The sequence below is a fragment of the Thunnus albacares genome, chromosome 6 (assembly GCF_914725855.1).
Source record: "Thunnus albacares chromosome 6, fThuAlb1.1, whole genome shotgun sequence".
Classification (NCBI taxonomy): Eukaryota; Metazoa; Chordata; class Actinopteri; order Scombriformes; family Scombridae; genus Thunnus; species Thunnus albacares.
Window position 1 is genome coordinate 510,001 of NC_058111.1, and position 19,890 is coordinate 529,890.

General features: G+C 39.2%; 1 protein-coding gene across 2 annotated transcripts in view; it reads left to right on the forward strand.

Moving 5' to 3' along the window:
• The window catches only part of arrb1 (arrestin, beta 1), a 51,830-nt gene that overhangs the window by 6,524 nt on the left and 25,416 nt on the right, over positions 1–19,890 (forward strand). The window contains exon 1 of one of the 2 annotated variants that reach the window (XM_044353844.1): positions 14,781–15,084. The exons of the other annotated variant lie outside the window; for it this stretch is intronic. Coding sequence (XP_044209779.1) covers positions 15,065–15,084 — 20 coding nt within the window. The 5' untranslated portion in view covers positions 14,781–15,064. Of the gene's footprint in view, positions 1–14,780; positions 15,085–19,890 lie in introns of those variants that run through there. 2 annotated transcript variants of the gene reach the window in all.

Genomic DNA, 19,890 nt, shown 5'->3' on the forward strand with positions numbered 1-19,890 from the left:
TCACCACCTCACCACTTCACCGCCTCACCACTTCACCACCTCACCACTTCACACCATCTCACCACTTCACTACCTCACCACTTCACCACTTCACCACCTCACCACTTCACACCATCTCACACCTCCACTGCTTCACCACCTCACCACTTCACCATCTCACCACTTCACCACTTCACCACCTCACCACTTCACACCACCTCACCACTTCACTACCTCACCACTTCACCACTTCACCACCTCACCACTTCACACCATCTCACCACTTCACCACCTCACCACTTCACCACCTCACCACTTCACACCATCTCACCACTTCACACCATCTCATCACTTCACCACCTCACCATCTCACCACTTCACCACCTCACCATCTCACACCTTCACCACCTCACCACTTCACCATCTCACCACTTCACACCACCTAAGCACTTCACCACCTCACCACTTCACCATCTCACCACTTCACCACCTCACCACTTCACCATCTCACTTCACCATCTCATACCTTCACCACCTCACCACTTCACCATCTCATACCTTCACCACCTCACACCTCCACTTTTTCACCACCTCACTTCTTCACCACTTCATTTCTGCACTTCATTATCAGGTACTCGTATCTCAGTGTCAACAGTAGAAAACAGTAGAATCTTTCTCTCTGACTGATGGTTGTAATTTAGACCCCATGACATCTGTCATTCATCCTCCTTGCCGTCGCCATGGCAACTCTCAGTCTCCCTCTGTTGCCTAGCAACAGCTCAGCCAACATTACACCCCCCCTCCCCTCCTGAGGGAAACTGAGGTGTCTGTCCTCCCTCCACCTGATTGGACAGTTACATCTTTCACTGAGCCATCATTGGTCAGATTGTCCACTGACCTCAGACTGAAGACAGAAACAGAGTCAGAGAGACGAGAAACATTTACACAAACTGTTTGATATGAAACATAAAGAGAAAAGAAAGAATAAACATGAAAACACTGAGCTCATAGAGAACAGACACACTGTTACATATATGGTAATATAGAACTAACCAATAATAACAAAAAGACAAGTGTGAGCTTTACACATCTAAAACTATATCATACATTATATATATATATATATATATATATATAATGTACATATATATAATTTCATGAATGTTCAGCTGATTGCTGCTTCAACACAGAAATATTAATCCTGTTGATGTGAGGAGTGAATGAGTTTATACGAGATTATACACAGATACATAAGCTGGAAAAAAAAATGGACGTAGACACAGTGACGGCCCGCATTGGTTTGTGGACGGCCATTTTGAAACCTCAAATTTGGTGATTTGACCGTCGCCATCTTTGATTTTTGGAGCCAGAAGTGACCATATTTGGACGAGAGGGCGGAGCTGACCCTAGCGCTAGCTGCTAGCTTGGTTAGCACGGTGCATTTACAGTCTATGGTTAGCTGTGATAATGCTAATGCTAATTTTGGCTAGCGAAAAACAGGCTCAAAACAAAATGTTCTGAACATCCGACTGCTTAGAGGGTCTGTTAGTGCAACCAAACGCTGACACGATGTTTTGGAATCAAAGGAGTCAAAGTTTGAGTGTCGTGATCTGACAGACGAAAGTGTTAAAAGGGATTTCAACTTTATACCAAGATGGAACAAAAAGATGAAAAATACAGGTTGTGACGAATGACGGTGTTGATTTTGTGGCCTGAGACGATACGCTGACCTCCCGATTCGATACTATCACGATGAAAGGCGGCAGGATTCCAGTCTGTTGCTCCAGTACACTGTGTGCCAAACCAGTAACTGCTGTCCTCATTCCAATGAAATCCAGTATGAAACATAACTGGCAGATGAGATAAATGGTCGGCAGCCTTTTTATTTTAAAAAGTTAACTGCATTTATTAATTAATTAATTATTAATTAGAAATTAATTGGAGAGGTTGAGGTGTTCTTGGGGGCCGTTTGTGTGCGTTTAAATGCACATTTTCACAATTTCATCATTAGACTTCAGGGTTTTCCCGTCTTTTCACATCGCTGTCAAATACTCTGAGTGTTAGAAAACACTGGTGACCTACACTCAGCACTGTACCTGAACGCCTCCTGCTGACACTTTACCGCGTTTTGCTTCTTCTCCGCTCTTTATGTTGGCGTCTGTGTTTAGTTTAGTTTGTAAACTAAACTTAGAAGCAGCAGCAGCAGCAGGAGGAGGAGGAGGAGGAGGAGGAGGAGGAGGAGGACAGGATGAAGATACAAACTGATGTCTGTGTTCTTCACTCAGTATTTAAATATCAGGAATATTATTTATTTTACTGACATTTTTTTTTCTTTCCATATAAATCTATTTTAATCTTGTTCTGAAATTATTCTTTAGAAATGAAGAAGAACTGATAAGAGTGTTTGATAAATACTCGTATTTATCAAACACCAGCGCAGTCAACAAAACAACGTAACTCATCACCATGACGACCATCTCTACTGTTATCACATCATTTAACCTGCAGACACAAACAGGATGGAAACTGTTGGTGAAGGTGAAACTAATCAGCAGCTTCAACAGGAAACAAACAAACTGACAGCAGGAAGTTTTCAAGTCTCAACTCTCTGAAGTCAGATATGAACAGATGATATAAACCAGTCGGATCATAAAGTCTGATGTTCGTCTTTTAGTCCAACAAGGAAATAAAAAGCACTGAGATGCATTAATGTGGTCTTTTGTTTGTCTGAGTCGTAACCCGAACCGTCACTAGAAGCCTGTTTGTCATTATTATTATTATTTTATGGCACAGTGTTTTTTTTAAATAAATATTGTAATGATAATGGTTCAACATTGTGGGAGGACCAAAACCCCTGTTGACCTTTGACCTGGTCATTTTATTTGACCGCTGCAGGTCTGATTATATAATCAGCTGATAACATCATATTTTATTGAACAGCTTATCTATGGATTCATATCCTTGTTGGCTGCTCTTGTTTTATTTTGGAACAGTTAATTAGAAGCTTCCTGTTCGGCACCGTCGAACAGGAATGGCGGCCCACCTTGGAGTTAGACCGGCAGGGAAAACCGTGACTGAACAAGATGGTTTTAGGTGACAAAATGTTAGAATTAACTTTCATGAACTGAAAACAAACTGAAACATCGACGGCTAAACTCTGTGAAACTGTGTTACGCCATGTTTACGTTACCTTGCAAGGTAGCCCCGCCCTAAAGAATACGCTGCTTTATCGTCTATTTTACTCTGAATAATAGTTCAATTCATATTTTACTAAATGAACGTCATGCTGTATTGAAGAAGACTTGACACTAGTGATTGATAAACTCATCAGGAAACAGTTAGTGAGGTAATAAATCAGTGAGCAGTAGAGTCGTTTTCTCATTGACTTCATTACAATCTGACTTGTTTGTGCAGCCGGTGGAGTCGCCCCCTGCTGGCCGTCATGCACAGATGCTCATTACTGTAATAGTGAAGCTTTTCTCATTTCAAGTATAATCACGGCTGCATTTTAAAATCAAACACATAACGGAGCGCTTTAGAGAAAATGTGCGTCTTAAAATAAATTGCATCGATCATATTTGGTTCTTTAGATGGTTTATTTTCTGTGGCTTCAGTTCGGATCATTTCGGGTTTATTTGCTGAAAAGATTTGTGCTTCTATGAGACAAACTGGTGGTGAACTGCTGTGGGAAGCAGCTTAACCCCTAAATTCCACCGTGTGCACCGCGTTCTGGCTCCGACGCCGCTGCTGGAGCTGATTGCGGCCACTCTAGTCAATGTATGCGATTCCACCGGGTGCGCCGCGGCGCGTTTCAGAAGCGTCCCAGAAGCGGCTCTCCGCTGCACTAAAGATAGATGCCTCGTCTATTTTTTACGGAGGCCACGTCAAGCAGCACAGAGCAGATCGAGCTGGGCAGGAAGTCAGACACAGAAACAGCATTGAGCATCCGGTCAATTTTCAAAATAAAACACCCTGTGCAGACTCCTGGTCGTATATCAACAATAAACACAATTAAAACAGAAGAATAAAGATTTAACTACGTAGCCTAATTAACCACAGCAGAAGCACAAAAATCAAAGAAAATGACCAAATCAACGAAAGCTGAGCAAGTTAACGAAATTGGACAGTTTAGTTGCCCTGCTACTGCAGTAACTACGGTAGCCTTAAGGCACTCTGTAAGCTTTGACTAGGCTGCTGTAATTACTGTAGTAGGAGTGCAACTGACTTTAAACGGCGGAAGGCTTCCCCGCAGTGAAGACGCTCCGCTTCTGACACGCTCCCGGTGAAAAGGGCGCCATGCAGAGGACGGAGCAAAACCGCGTCAGAGCCGGAACGCGGCGCCCGGTGGAATCCCGGGGTAACAGTGGCCGTCTGACTCGCTGTTCAGCTCTGATCTTTGAAGCCCCGCCCTGCTGCTGCACAGCTGAGGCTCGTTCATTCAAACTTTATTAATATTAAGCGCGTTACGCGTCCAAATCACACCAAATTCAACGCTGCACTTCTTCGGGACCTCAGCGATGCTCTCGCCAAGCGTGAAGCCGATCGGATGAACAGTTCTTCAGATGTGCGAAGGACACACATACAGGCAGGCGGTGTAGAGACATGACATCATCCGAATGTTCCCTGATTGGTCGGTACGTTTCCCACCTGATCAGTTTTATGTGACCTGGATGTTTTTTGCAGATCATACAGACAGACGGCTGAGTTTCACTGGCTTTACTCAGTTTTTATGTGTCAACTGTGAGAGTTGTTTATTTATAAAGTTCACTTTTTATTAAATGAGTTCACTGCACGCAGACTCTTCTCATGTAGTCATATACATGTACATATGAACCATTTCAGGGTATTTTAACATCATAGTGTAGCTGGAAACAGACATTTAAAGTCAGTATAACAGTTTTAATCATTTATCTTCAGTCATTTTAAATAGTTTTGTATAAACAGACAATAAATTAGTTTATCAGTTAATATAAAATTATATCTGATCTGTAACAAGGTTCATCAAGTTAATATTACACATTTATGAAGATATTGTTTTGGTTGTTTCTTTCTCTGATGACCTCCTACATTACCCATGATGCAGTTAGACATTGTCTTCTTCCCATTAACCCTCCATGTCTTCACATGTTCGCTGTGACTTCAGCACAACTTGTCACTTCAGTTTTTTTGTTTTTTTTTAAGAATTTTCTTCCTCCAGTTGAGTTTTTGTCGTCATATTTCTGCTGCAGATAAAATGTCAGAGACGTAAACACAGTTCATGTTTGGAAAGTTTATTCCTTCTCGTTGGAAGGTTTGATGCAACATGAACAGATTTAACAGAAGAATGAGACGACTTGTCATTGATCCTGCAGTGATTGATTATCATGTAAACAGGTGAAATGTTTGATTCAGGACTGTCAGCTGCGTTCAGGAGCTTCCCGCTCAGGGTAAAGTCACGTCATTGGACATCAGCTCCGACCAGCGCCAGCTGCTCAGCTGTTGCCGTGACGACTGCCTCCAGCTGGTCGACCTGAGGAGGCGGAGCAACGACCGCATGTGCTTCAGGTAGAAACATCCGCAGTCGGTAAAGTTTGTGTCGGTTTTTACAGTTTTCACCTCCTCATGGACTGTGTTTCTCTCTCAGAGCTGACGGCTTTAAATGTGGCAGCGACAGCACCAAAGCTGTGATCAGGTGAGTTTATTGATCCCGATCAGTCACTGATCAGCTTACAGATCATTTCTAACTCTCTGACTCTAGAAGTCTTAATAAGTTGGTTTCCAGCTGAATATTTATTTCTCTCTACTACAGTTAAAATCAGACCAACTAATGATTATTGTTGTTATTGATTTATCTCCTAATTATTTTCTCAGTTGATTATTTATTATATGTCCCAACGTTTGTGCCACTAGCTCTCAGTTTATTATCACAGCGGAGGATTTGTACATTAAAGGCTTAAAGGCTGGGTCTTAGACATGTTTGGACTGGTTTGGACATGTTTGGACTGGTTTGGACATGTTTGGACTGGTTTGGACATGTTTGGACATGTTTGGACATGTTTGGACTGGTTTGGACTGGTTTGGACTGGTTTGGACTGGTTTGGACATGTTTGGACATGTTTGGACTGGTTTGGACTGGTTTGGGTCGGACGACGTGAAGATGATTCCCATCAAAGAATCAGGATTTATTGCAGTGGACACACATGTGTCATGTGGGACACATATGAGGTCTACAAAGAGAAATAATATATCTAAGAATAACATAAATGATAATTAACGTAATTTCAAAGCAATAAATCTATTTGTAGCTGTTTCTATCTAATTAGTAGCAGTTATAACTCATATGTGTAATCTATGACTGACTGAAGAGCAGAGGACCAAACACATTGTGTTCGTTACACCAACTGGGTTTAACTAAGAGCCAAATAAGCTAAAAACAGTAAAATAGCTTTAGCAGCCTTTGCTCCTCTGGCTGACGCAGCACAGCTCAACGATTATTCTCTTATCAAAACAGTTGCAGATTAATTTTCTGGTTTCTGTCTGATGAACACGGTTGGTTGCACATTTACATGTTAATGCACTTCAGTGGCCTAAATGTGCTCTATAATTATAATAATTATATCATCATCGTTTTTCATAAATGTAACAGTAACATTACACAGAATACAATTTAAATGATACGATACAAACTACATTTTATAGTAGTGTAATGTTAGTGAACCTCTGGCGTTATGTAAGTGCAGTAATTATCTCCACTTATGTCATCATTTATTTATCAGTTTCTGTGCTTGTAATTCTTTCCAAACATTCCAGCAGAGAGAGAACGAGGTGAAAACACATCAGAGAGAGAGAGAGAAGGATGTGATACTGCATGGTAGATTTTCTGCAGTTTCCATGACAACAGCAGGAGCAGGATGCTTTGTGTCTGTTCAGCTGCTTCAGTTCTCTGACAGAAACACTGAATGTATGAACACGTTTCTGCCCAAACAGTCAGTCAGTCAGTGTTCTCTCTGATAACATCATAATAAACCGGTAACCAAAGGAACCTTCCTGTGTTTGTGCATCACATCGTAACTTAATGTTTCCTCAGAGACAGAAGAGAAACGTGAAGTTTAGTTCAAATTAAATGTGAAAACATAAAGAATGCTCAGAGACGTTTGTATGAATTAAATGCTGGTAGTTACAGTCCAGTATATGTGTGTGTGTGTGTGTGTATATATATATATATGTACACACACACACACACACACACACATATATATATATATATGTATATGTATATGTATGTTATACCAACAATTATTGGAATCATTTCTGAGATAATGACTGAATGACTTTGTCCTTTCAGAAACTTAAATTACAGAAATTACATATCAGATACTTTCTATGACATGACAGGAAGTTTGACAGGAAGTTATGGGACCTGTGACAAAGTGTGAAAGAGTAAGACCTTTATTCTGAAGCAGCTGCAGGAAGTGTAGAGTTTGTGTTACATGAAACGTATTTTATTGTTTAAAGGACTTGTTGGACTTGTTGGACTTGAATTAGGACTTGATTTGGAACTTTTTTGTCCAGACTCAGACCTGAACTTGAATCCTCAACCCAGCTGGAGATCTGAGGTTAATTAATCAGGTTAATGGATCAGCTCCCAATTAAAAGATACATTTCTTGATTAATCACATTTGAAAATAAGGAAACCTGCAGCAGACCCTGAACCTGAAGCTTTATGCAACAAAACAACCCAAACGTGACCTGAAACCACAACACAGGATCCACTGAGTTCAGGGCCGGGGATCCAGATGGTTCCATGTAGAACCCTGTTAGAACGGTTCTCCCTCAGTCTGACCTTCTCTCTCTCTCTCTCTCTTCAGTCCAGACGGCTGCTTCCTGGCGGCCGGATCAGCAGACGGCACCGTCTACATCTGGAACGTCACCAACGGCAACCTGGAGACACGCCTACTAGACAAACACAGGTAACAGATCAGGGATCCAATCAGCTGATCAATACAGGAACCAATCAATCCAAAACAAGCGTATTGAAATCAGTTTAGGAAGATTTTATTTCCAGTAAAATCCTTTAATCCTATAAAATTTAATAGAAACATTAGAGACTCCCAGACGTTTCCCTGAGGAACTCCGCACATTATTAAAGACAGAGAAGAAGAACATTTATTTACTTCATGATGTTTTACTAAGTGTCTTCATGTTATAGTGTTTCCTTTAAGTTTTATAGAAACATTAGAGGCTCCCAGACGTCTCCCTGAGGAACTCCGCAGGCTACTGAGAACGGGAGTATTTATCTAAATGTTGTGCTGTTCCTTTAATAACCTCTCTCTCTCTCTCTCTCTCCTCTCTTTAGCTCGTCCATCAGCGCCGTGTCCTGGTCTCTGTCCGGCGAGTATGTCGTCAGCGTGGACAAGAGTAGGCGGGCCGTCCTCTGGAGTGACATCTGAAACAGCCGATCCACGAGTTCACGTTGTCATGGCAACACCTCAGACAACACGCCTCACCCGGCCACAAAAAACTGATGTGAGAGCAGCGTGTTAAAGGGAACATTTACGTTTTATGAGTTTGATGGACTAAAGGGATGAAGGATTTTCCTGCCTGCTGAATTTGAACAGGTTTATTTAACATTAACAGAGATTAACAAGTTTTTACCAACTTTAAGCTTCTTGCACTGAATCATCAACAAACAAAGCAAAACTGCAGCAAAAACATGGATACTAATCCGCTAGCTGATATTAGCATTTTGCTCAAAACACAGACTCGTCTTCTTGTAGAGAGAAAACATGGCTGCCGTCTGCAGATATTACAAAAAAAAAAGATCATTTTAAAAACGTAACCCAGGTTTTTCAGAATCATCCAATATCAACAGTTTGTTCTGGGATTCCAGTCATCAGGCATCATCATCTATTGATTATTGGGGGCAATAAAATAAAACCATCAATCAACAAAACAGGAAACGACTCCCGCCGCCATCTGCTCTCTGCTGGTGATATCAAAGAACAAAGATGTAAAATAATAAAAACTCACAAATTAACAATAAAAGAAGCTTTAAAAGAACATTTATGTATCAAAAGAGAAATGAAAAATTGGTTTTGTTATTTTTAAGTAAGTTGTCATAAAGCAGACGCAGACGTGTAACGAGGGACGTTTTAGTTCCTCTGATTCCACGACTCGAGCCGGGAATGAAGAATCCAAAGTGTTTTCAGACTTGTTTACCTCGCTGTGACGTCACAGCGCTGTGATGTCACAGCGCTGTGATGTCACAGCGCTCCTCAGAAAACCAAACTGTAAACACTCTCTGATTTGAGGAGAAGTCGATCGAGAGTCTGAATCCAGAAACAAAACCTTCCTGAAGAAGCTTCAACACTGTCCTGGACGGAGTGAGACGTCGCTGTTTTAAAACTCTTTGACTCAAAGTAGAAATTATAACAAAGTGTGAACACAACTCTGTCTGAGGTTCTATTCAAGCTATAAATGATCAGCTGTCATCAGCAGAGTCGAGAACGTTCAGAAAACCTAAAAGTAGAAATAAATTGTGTCGCTCTGATCATCGTTGGTCCGTTAGAGACCAGAAGATGCTTCATAAATCAGATCCTGGTTCAGATTTTAGTTTGTTTAAACTTGTTCCAGAAGCAGAAGAAGAAGAAACAAACATGTTTTTTTTTTCCTGTCAGCTGACGGATCAGTTTGAGGCTGAAGAGTCGGAGTTTCCTGCTGATCTGCTCTCAGCCGTCAATTTGCATTTAAAAGGCGTCTCTGCATTAATCTCTGTTTGCCTTCTCGGCTTTGAAGAGCGAAGTCAGCGGCTTCAAAGAGACGAGTGGAGGCCGGAGGCTCCGATGGAGTCCTGAACACGGATCAGAGACAAAGAGACACTTCACATCATCGGCAGACCTTCAGGCTGCGTCACCAACACGCCGACACCTTTAACGCCACCGCCGCCTTCTCAAAACCAGAAAACAGACTTTTGAAAACCCGTTTTAGTTTGACGTTGACGTTTACTTCCTGATTGGGTCTCATCAGTCATGACGTGTGCTTCCCTGATTGGTCAACAGCCTTGACGACCGGTGGTTGATCCAACATGGACGACCAGTCACAGCCGCCGCTGATCATCAGAGTGACGCAGTTTTCTACTTTGAGGATGAAGAGTAAAGTCATCATGTATAACTTGATGACAATAAACTCATCAAAAGATTGTTTTGATTCAAAACTCTGATGTGAGACTGATGAAGAGGAGAACAGCTGATTCGTCAATTCATCGATCAACAGAAAATTAATCAAATAAGTGTTTATCTGCTGAGAGCTGCTGGACGAGAGAATCTGAAGCTTCTATGAATCATATTTGACATTAAATTTAATATTTTGATCAGACGAAACACGAAGTCAAACAGACAAAATGATTGATTGATGAAGAAACTGTTTTATTGCAGCTCTGATCAATAATCATATTTTTATTTTTCAAGATGAGAATCTGATGAAGATGAGGTTTGTTTCTCAGACATGAAGAGCGAACGATCACATGTTCGTATATTTTATTAAACTATTATATAACTATATACTATATAACTGTTTTAATGGATTTAAACAGTCTGGAGGCTAAACGGTGTTTAAACTGTATCATTATGAGTTTTAATTCATTTTAATACATTTAATTTTGCACATGAACTGAACACCAGTGATGTTATTTTATCATCATTTCTATTTTAAAACAGCAACGTCTCGCCGTCGCAGCTTCATGAATAAAAAGTGTTTTTAGTCCTCGAGTCACTTTCAGCACATTATTATTATTATTATTATTATTATTATTATTATTATTATTATTATTATTGATATAAACTGAAACACATTAAACTATAAATGTATTGAAAGTGACAGGAAGTTGTTTCCTGATGAAGCTCGTTAATAATCACAGAAACAAACTTTAAAAAAGGGAAACTTCCTGAAAGGGACACAGCTGGTTGGTCAGCTGGTTGGTCACATGATGTTTTTATAGTTTGGATAGTTTAGAGAGACGAGCGCTCACTCTGACAACAACCTGAAAGTTACCGAGGCAACAACAGAAGATTGATTTACTGTCCTGATCGTCTGACAAATTAAAAACTGAAACTATAAAACAGAAACGAGTTTGTTTGTTTTCTGTTTTTTGAGCTTTGAGTCGGCTTGTTTTCCTCTTGATGCTGTTTCTGCTTCCTGTTTATTTATTTGATTTTTTTACATTATTTCTTTAGTTTTGCTTCGTGTCGACTCAGTTTGAACCTTTTTTCTGACGTTTTCATGTTGGAAGATATTTAGTTTCTTGTGTTTGTTCCTGAGCTCAGAGTCAAACGGCTGCTTCAGCAGTCCAACAGCAACGTTCGAGACAGATTCAGTACTTATATGTCAGAAATATGCACACTAACAATCACTGGATTAAAACTGATGCAGCCAGTTTCAGTGTTCTTATTATTTAGCCAAACTAAAGCTCGTTATAATCTGCTCTGCTCTTTTTAAATAAATACATGTCACAGTTTGTTTTGATTGTTCATAAGTTGTGTATCTGTTGAATGTCAAATGCACAACGTTCTGCACCAGAAACAAGAAATCTGTGACGTTTTTAGCTGCAGCTGGTTGTGTAACAGCAGCAGACTCGTTGCTGTATCACACGTTAACACAGTGACTGTTAGTGTGTGAAGGTTTGATTGATTCGTTTAATTTTCAGGGTAATTTCCAGGTATTTCCAGGTATTTAACAGTAAATTTTTAGGACATTTATAGAAAGTTTGGTGCACTGAGGTACAAATTATAAGAAAAAAACCAGAATAAAGTGATAAAGTGGTTGGTTTAGTTGGTAAGTGCCCCTCGTTATATTTGGGTTCATACATAGTTGTTAATTTAGAAAAGCTCTTAATAAATTAAACTCTTTACAACTGACAGAAAATACTCAGTTTTCAGTGTGAAGTTTAGAAACTAAACCTGATATCAGCTGCTGTGTGACTGTCGATGACTAATGCTAAAAACAGAACTACACACTGAAAACTATGTATTTTTTAAGTCTAATTTATGAAGAATTTTTGCAAACAGCAACAATGTTGAACCCAAATATAATGAATATATTTACTGACTAAACCAACTATAGTTGGTACCAAACTGCATCCTCGAAATGTCCTAAAAATTACCCATAAAATACCTGCAAATTACTCTGAACATTCACAGGAAGTCAGTATGAAATTAAAGGAGCTGCAACATGAAGCATTACAGAAGATATATATGATATATGATAAATTATATTATATATTTTCTCTTTTTAAACTTATTCAGTAAAGATGCAAATAAAACAAAACATAAAGTAAAACATTAGTCAGCAACAAAGTCGGTTTAGTGAATTAATGATTAATAATATATAATTATATAATTAATAATTAATAAAACAGCACTTTAATGTTTTTGTTCTGCTTCCATTATCAGAATGATAATAAATCTGTTTGTCTCTGAGCTGCTGATGATGATGATGATGATGATGATGATGATGATGATGATGATGATGATGATGATGATGAAGAAAAGGGTTTTTAATATCTCTCTAATGTTTACAACCTGCTGCTGGTGATCTTTGTGTCTTTCTCACCAATAAACTGGTTTCTGACCTGAACTCGTCTCCTCGGTCGTTTCTGCTCTCGGGCGCTTTGTTGTTGTTTTTTTTTCTTTCATGACAAACTGTCGAAGTCGAGTTTTAAAAATACGAGGTGATGATGAGGAGACGAAGCTTCGGCGCCGCAGGCCGTCTCACACTCAGGTCATTAATAAGGAAACAGGAAGCAGCTGCTGCCTCCGAACTGCAACACACATGGTAACCAGCAGCTGAACTACACAGAAAAACCTTTATAATCATAAAATATGAGTTTCAGTAGAACATCTGCATCGCTGTTATCTTCACATCTATACCGACTCGTCTTACAGAAGATCTCAGACACAAACTGTATATTAACATTTATCACATGATTCACTCTGTAACCCACCAACTCAACTTAACGCTTTATTTCACATGTCCCTTAATTTTATACTAAGTAGTAATTTGCAGGTATTTAATGGTTCATTTTAGGACATTTTACAGACAGATTGGTGCAAACTATAAGAAAAATCTAACAAGGGTTAAGTTGGTTTAGTCAGTAAATGCCCACTTACACAAAAACTAAAACTAGACGCTGGAAACTGAGTATTTTCTGAAGAGTCGCCCCCTTTTCTAAAAAATGTCCTAAAATTTTACCATTAAATACCTGAAAATGACTCCAGTTTCAGGACATTTGTATGAAATTAAAGGAGCTGTAAAATAAAGTGTTACCTGTCTGTCTATCTGATATTTAACTCTTAAAGGAATAAATTACTTTTCTCTCAGATATATATAAATATGCAGTGGTCGTAGTGTTTTTTAGTGTATTACTCTGCCTGAGAGGTAAAACTCAGGGCAGCAGAGAGGAACGCTGCCACCAGGTGGCAGTGAATCAAAATGTTTCATAATATCTTGTTTTTCATTTATCTGTTTAAATATGTGAAATAAATTAAACACTATGAATCTTTATGGAGTCCTGAGAGTGCCAACACAAGCATTACAATGTTTAATTACTCTTTTATTAATCAATGAATACATGAAAAAATCTGTTATAAATTACTCAATGCTTTGAAAAACAAAGTTTAAAAAAGTGAATATTTGACAATAATTTCCTGTAAAATCAAATAAATCGCAAAATGTAATTGATAAATTAGTTAAATAAGTTAAGCTAATTAATTGATAATTATTCAAAAGAATTTAAAATATTAACCTTACGTCACTTCTTAATATGTGTCTCTCAGTCATATTCCATCCCATAATTTATCATCCGCTTTAACCGAAAAATGACGGCAGCTGAACTGTGATTGGCCGAAGTCAGCTGGAAGATGATACGTAGACACAACTCATAATAAAATACACATAAAGTAATAAAAAATGTAATGTAATGTAACAATGTGTCTATAATGTAATAATATAATTCTGCATAATATAAATGGTGTGTAATGTATTAAGTGTGTATAATGTAATATATTTAATAAAACATTTATAAAACTGATAATGTAATAATTTATCTATAATATTATAAAAATGGTTAAAAACTTCATGCATTATTATAAAAACTGTGATAACTCAGCACAAATAACAAATTAAAATCTAATGCTGTCAGGTTCAGTCTGCATTTGATATATTTCACCATCACTTATATTTACACGTATAGAGTTCAAATGAAAACCACGTACAACGATCGCAGATTGTTAGTTTTTGTGTGTTTATTCTGATATTCTGAAATAAAGTTAAAAATATAAACAGCTTGTGAATGTTTGTGTTTATTGAGCTCAGCTGGTCCCATGAAGCACACGTTAGCATCATGTTAGAATTATACATACAGGTTTGTGTTTATTAATATAATTTGCATTGAAATATGACAGAAAATGTGTTCTGACATTTAAAAATAAATGTAAAAGTTATTTTTATTTCACATAATTTTTTATTGAATTTGTCGGTATTAATCCTCCGTACAGATGTTTTAAACTGGGGTTTTTTACTCCTGGTTCCGGAAACTGATGTCTGGACTTAAAATACAAATGATGGACAGAAGGATGGAGGTCAGAGTCCAGCTGTGACATTAAAGTCACGGACAGAAATAAAGATTGTCCTCTGGGCTCCTTTTGTTTTAACACGTTTCACTGCGAATGAGTCTGACAGGGAGGAGGAGGAGGAGGAAGAGGAGGAGGGGGAGTTAAAGAGGAAGAAGAGGAGGAGTGGAGTCAGAATGAGTTTGACAGGGGAGAGAGAGAGAGAGAGAGGAGGGGGAATTAAAGAGGAGGAAGAGGAGGAGTGGAGTCAGTCAGTCGTTCGGTTGGTCGGAGCTCAGATGGAGGTTTTTCCTCCCGCTGAGGAGAATCTGACGGCATGACGACGACTTCCTGAGAGAGAGAGAGAGAGAGAGAGAGAGAGAGAGAGAGAGAGAGAACACACATCCTCCGTTCAGTTTCCACGGTGACGGCATCCCTCCATCCTCCTCCATCCTCCTCCATCATCTCCGTCCTGCTGCTGTCGGCTCGTCGGCGTCGTCAGGATGGGAGATAAAGGAACCAGGTGAGATTCAACGATGCGTCTGTTCGCTGCTCAGATACAGAACGGCCTCCGGTTCTGCAGAGAACCTTTATTCACGGTGTGTGTGTGTGTGTGTGTGTGTGTGTGTGTGTGTGTGTATGTGTATGTGTGAGTGCGTGCGTGCGTGTGTGTGTATGTGTATGTGTGAGTGCGTGCGTGCGTGTGTGTGTGCGTGCATGCGTGCGTGTGTGCGTGCGTGCATGCGTGCGTGTGTGTGTGTGCGTGTGTGTACCAGATATTCCTCATGTTATGGGGACTCGCCTCCCTTATGGGGACAAAAAGCAAAAGTCCCCTTAATGTAAATCACTGATTCTAGGATGAAGACCTGGTTTAAAGTTCAGGTTAGTTTAGGGTTGTATTAAGGTTAGTTTAGGGTTATATTAAGGTTAGTTTAGGGTTTTGTCAAGGTTAGTTTAGGGTTATATTAAGGTTAGTTTAGGGTTATGTTAAAATTAGTTTAGGGTTATGTTAAGATTAGGGTTATGTTAAGGTTAGTTTAGGGTTATGTTAAGGTTATGTTAAGGTTAGTTTAGGGTTACGTTGAGGTTAGTTTAGGGTTATGTTAAGGTTAGTTTAGGGTTATATTAAGGTTAGTTTAGGGTTATGTTAAGGTTAGTTTAGGGTTATATTAAGGTTAGTTTAGGGTTATGTTAAGGTTAGTTTAGGGTTGTATTAAGGTTAGTTTAGGGTTATATTAAGGTTAGTTTAGGGTTTTGTCAAGGTTAGTTTAGGGTTATATTAAGGTTAGTTTAGGGTTATGTTAAAATTAGTCTAGGGTTATGTTAAGATTAGGGTTATGTTAAGGTTAGTTTAGGGTTATGTTAAGGTTATGTTAAGGTTAGTTTAGGGTTACGTTGAGGTTAGTTTAGGGTTATGTTAAGGTTATGTTAAGGTTAGTTTAGGGTTACGTTGAGGTTAGTTTAGGGTTATGTTAAGGTTAGTTTAGGGTTATGTTAAGGTTAGTTTAGGGTTATGTTAGGGTTATGTTAAGGTTAGTTTAGGGTTATGTTAAGGTTAGTTTAGGGTTATGTTAGGGTTATGTTAAGGTTATGTTAGGGTTATGTTAAGGTTAGTTTAGGGTTATGTTAAGGTTAGTTTAGGGTTATGTTAAGGTTAGTTTAGGGTTATGTTAAGGTTAGTTTAGGGTTATGTTAAGGTTAGTTTAGGGTTATGTTAAGGTTAGTTTAGGGTCATGTTAAGGTTAGTTTAGGGTTATGTTAGGGTTATGATAAGGTTAGTTTAGGGTTATGTTAAGGTTAGTTTAGGGTCATGTTAAGGTTAGGGTAAGTAATGTAAGTTAAATGATGAAAACATGACTGTGTGTGTGAGAGAGACACTAAACAAGCCAACAAACAAGCAAAACTAAAAGTTTTGCATGTTTGTTGGCTTTTTAGCCTTTATTTTGACAGTCCAGATAGACAGGAAGCTTGGAGACAGAGGTGGGGGGGGGAAACCTGTGAAGATGTTTGTGCCTCAGATCAGATCAGATGTTGTCGTTTGTTGTCAGGTTGTTTTATTCTGGCAGACAGGAAACAAAGTAAATGTAATGAAATCAAAGTGTAAACATCCAGAAGGATGGGATGTGAATATTCTGAGTCACTGAGCGTCTGGAACAAACTGTTTGTTTTCTATGAACTGACGTCTGTAGAAACTGAGCAGCGGCTGATAGAAACGTGACTGTTTGGTTTATTTTCTCTGAGAGGTTTGATGATGATTTGATGAGCAGCTGAAGTTACAGCTGGAACATGTTTCTCCAGGCTGAACATAAACAAGCTCTTCCCCAAATAAACCTCCGGATCTGTGGTTTGATCATGTGACTCCAGAGCGACACGTAGCAGCGTCTCTATCAGCAGGACGACATCATCACACATCACTGTTTATCAATAATGATGATTGATGATGTGACGGCGCTGTGGTTCGGCTCTGGTTGGGTTTGTTGATCAGTTTGTTAATGTCAGAGAAACATGTGGTGGGTAAAAGTTACTACTTCCTTAAAGTTAGACCACATTCGTCGTCATGGCAACAATAATAACATCTGGGCGACTGACATCATGACGTCAGCGTGTTCAGTTTAAAGCTCCGCCTCCTGACAGGAAACGTCCCGCATCGACCAATCAGCTTGTTTGGTTTTTATTCGCAGTTTCAGTTTGTGCTTTAAAAACCTGAGCAGGAAATCTAAATGATGACGAACATCAGATCTGTGTGGAGCGATGATGAGGAGACTGTAACCTTCCTCACATCAACACATGAAACTAACAGAAACGTCGTATCTCCGTCATGTTTTCCATCGTCTGAGCTTCGCCTGTCGCTCCTTTAACGACTCATCTCATCTCGTTGTTTCTTCTTCTTCTGCGACGGTTTATCTGCTGATATTCACACGACAGCGGCGGATGAAGCAAACGCTGCGTTTGACGATTGATTCAGTTAAAATATGAGCTGCGTTTGGAGGGAAACGTTCACTCTGCTGGACTGTAGTTCCCGCATCACGCCACCAGGACGCCACCAGGACGCCACCAGGATGCCACCAGGACGCCACCAGGACGCCACCAGGACGCCACCAGGATGCCGGATCGTTACGTCCGTCAATCGTTTCCAGATGAATCCAAATTCTTTGTCAATCAGCACAAAAACATTTTGATCAAAATTCATCTGCAGCATCAACATCAACATGCAGCCACATGTGAGCTGACGTCATGTTTGATTGATTGTTTGATTATTTTTAATTTTAAACATGTTAAAATAACAAAATAAAATATATCAGCAGTGAAACAAAACAAATAAATAATAATCATTCAATGTTTGAAAAGTGCGTAAGATGAAGAACTTTTCTAGTTCTGCCACTTTTTTATACTTTTTCAATCAAATCAAAGCCAAAAAACATTGAAAACAACACGAGGATAAATAACTCGCATAGAAACAACAAACAAACAAAAACAACACAAGTCAAACAGACAAACTACCAAATCATATTATTGCACCAGTCTGTTCAATCTTATTTCTAACAGTCGTTCTATAGATTTACTCTCTTTGTTTAACATCTGAAATCATATTTACGTTCCGTCATTGTTGGATGCTGTTTGTTAACTGAACCTGAAATGTTCCTGCATTTAGTTTGATGAAGAGTTTGTAGGTTTGTTGTTTCTCTCTGATGGTTTTTTACCCTGTTGAAGGATGAAGTCTGGATCTGTCTTTGTGTTCACACAGTAAAAGAAGAAAGTTTAGTTTGAGTTTATTTGAATCAAAACAACTCTTCAGTTCCTGTTCTGCATCGTTTACACCTTTAACACCGACTCGGTCTGCTGGAAATCACACTAAACAAACGTAATCTCTGCTGGGATCACGTTCACAGTGCTCTGATAGGTCAGAGGTCAGAGGTCAGAGGTCACGTCGTGTCTTGAGTTTCAAGCCTTTTTTGCTCAGCATCAAGTTTCCTTCAAAACGTTTCCGTTGTTGCAGTTTAGTTGTATATAAATGTGTTGAAAGAACAGCAGTTAAAACGTCCTTATAAGGTATTAAAGTGTTCAACTTCCTGAATGTGGTCCTGCTGTAACAGGAAGTTCATCCAAACCCGAGTCTGCTTCCTTCATCACTGTCTGCCGCTCATCAGAGTCCAGCCTGCGTTCATTTAATTAATAATGATCGTTATAATACCGACTAAATATTAAACAGTCGGTCGTATCGTCATGCTTTCATACTGCGACACGTTTGATGGTGAAACAGGTTTTTTTAAATGTAACATGTTGAACCTGAACCTGATTACAACTGAACGAAGGATCGAAACCGGATCAGAGACCTGATGTGAGTCCAGAATCCAGACTGGACTCGATCAGCGGCGTGTTCACGATGGAAAAATGATCAAATCAAGTGAAACGTCGGAGCTGAACAGGAAGAAGAGAAACGGCTGCAGGAAAACGTCACACAACAAAACTGACAGTCTGATGACATCATTTCCTGTTAACACGAGTACTAAACAAAAAACTGTAACGGATGAAGATCAGTTCATCCTGTGGTGACTAATAATCATCAATAAGTCGTTAATTAAAGATAACAAACTTCTCTTCCAGTTATTTTCTGCATTTAATTTATTTTTATGTTATAAGACGTCGCCTCACTGTTGTGTTCAGTCGTCATCTCGTGGTTTCGTGGCTCAGTTCGACCTGCTGACACTCAAATAAAGACGTTTGGAACTTTTAGTTTAACTTTAGTTGAGTTGTTGTGGTTCCACAGTGAACCTCATTCAGACACAGAACATGGATATTTGTCCTGTGTGGTTGTGTGTTTTCAGGCTGAATGAGCTCAGTGTTGCTGTCAGCAGAATATTAATGAGCTCAGTGTGATCGGTCCGACATACAGAGCAGCTGAAGACGTTTTCTCTGCACGTCTTTAAAGAGACAAAAACATCCAAACGCTTTTCTGTCCTGACGCACAAAACCTCCGTCAAAAAGTTCAGCTGTCGATGAGGACGAAAGTCCAGCGAGTTCATGAAGACGTTTCTGTGTCTGCAGCTCAAAATCACACCGAGATGAAAATGTTTTTATGCTTCTTATTGGCTAAAAACAGACTCAGGCTGAAACCACCTCATGTTTTAGATTGGTCATATTTATTATAAAGTTTTTACAGCCAGTAGGTTGTAAGTAAAGTTGTTTCTGTTATAATGTGTTTGTGTATTTTATGATCACATATCTGATGAATTCTGATATACACACACATGTTTTTGTGTTTGTGGTTAAACGAAGGTTAGAGAAACCTCATGAAGACGAGCAGAGAGGAAACAGACATCTGATGATG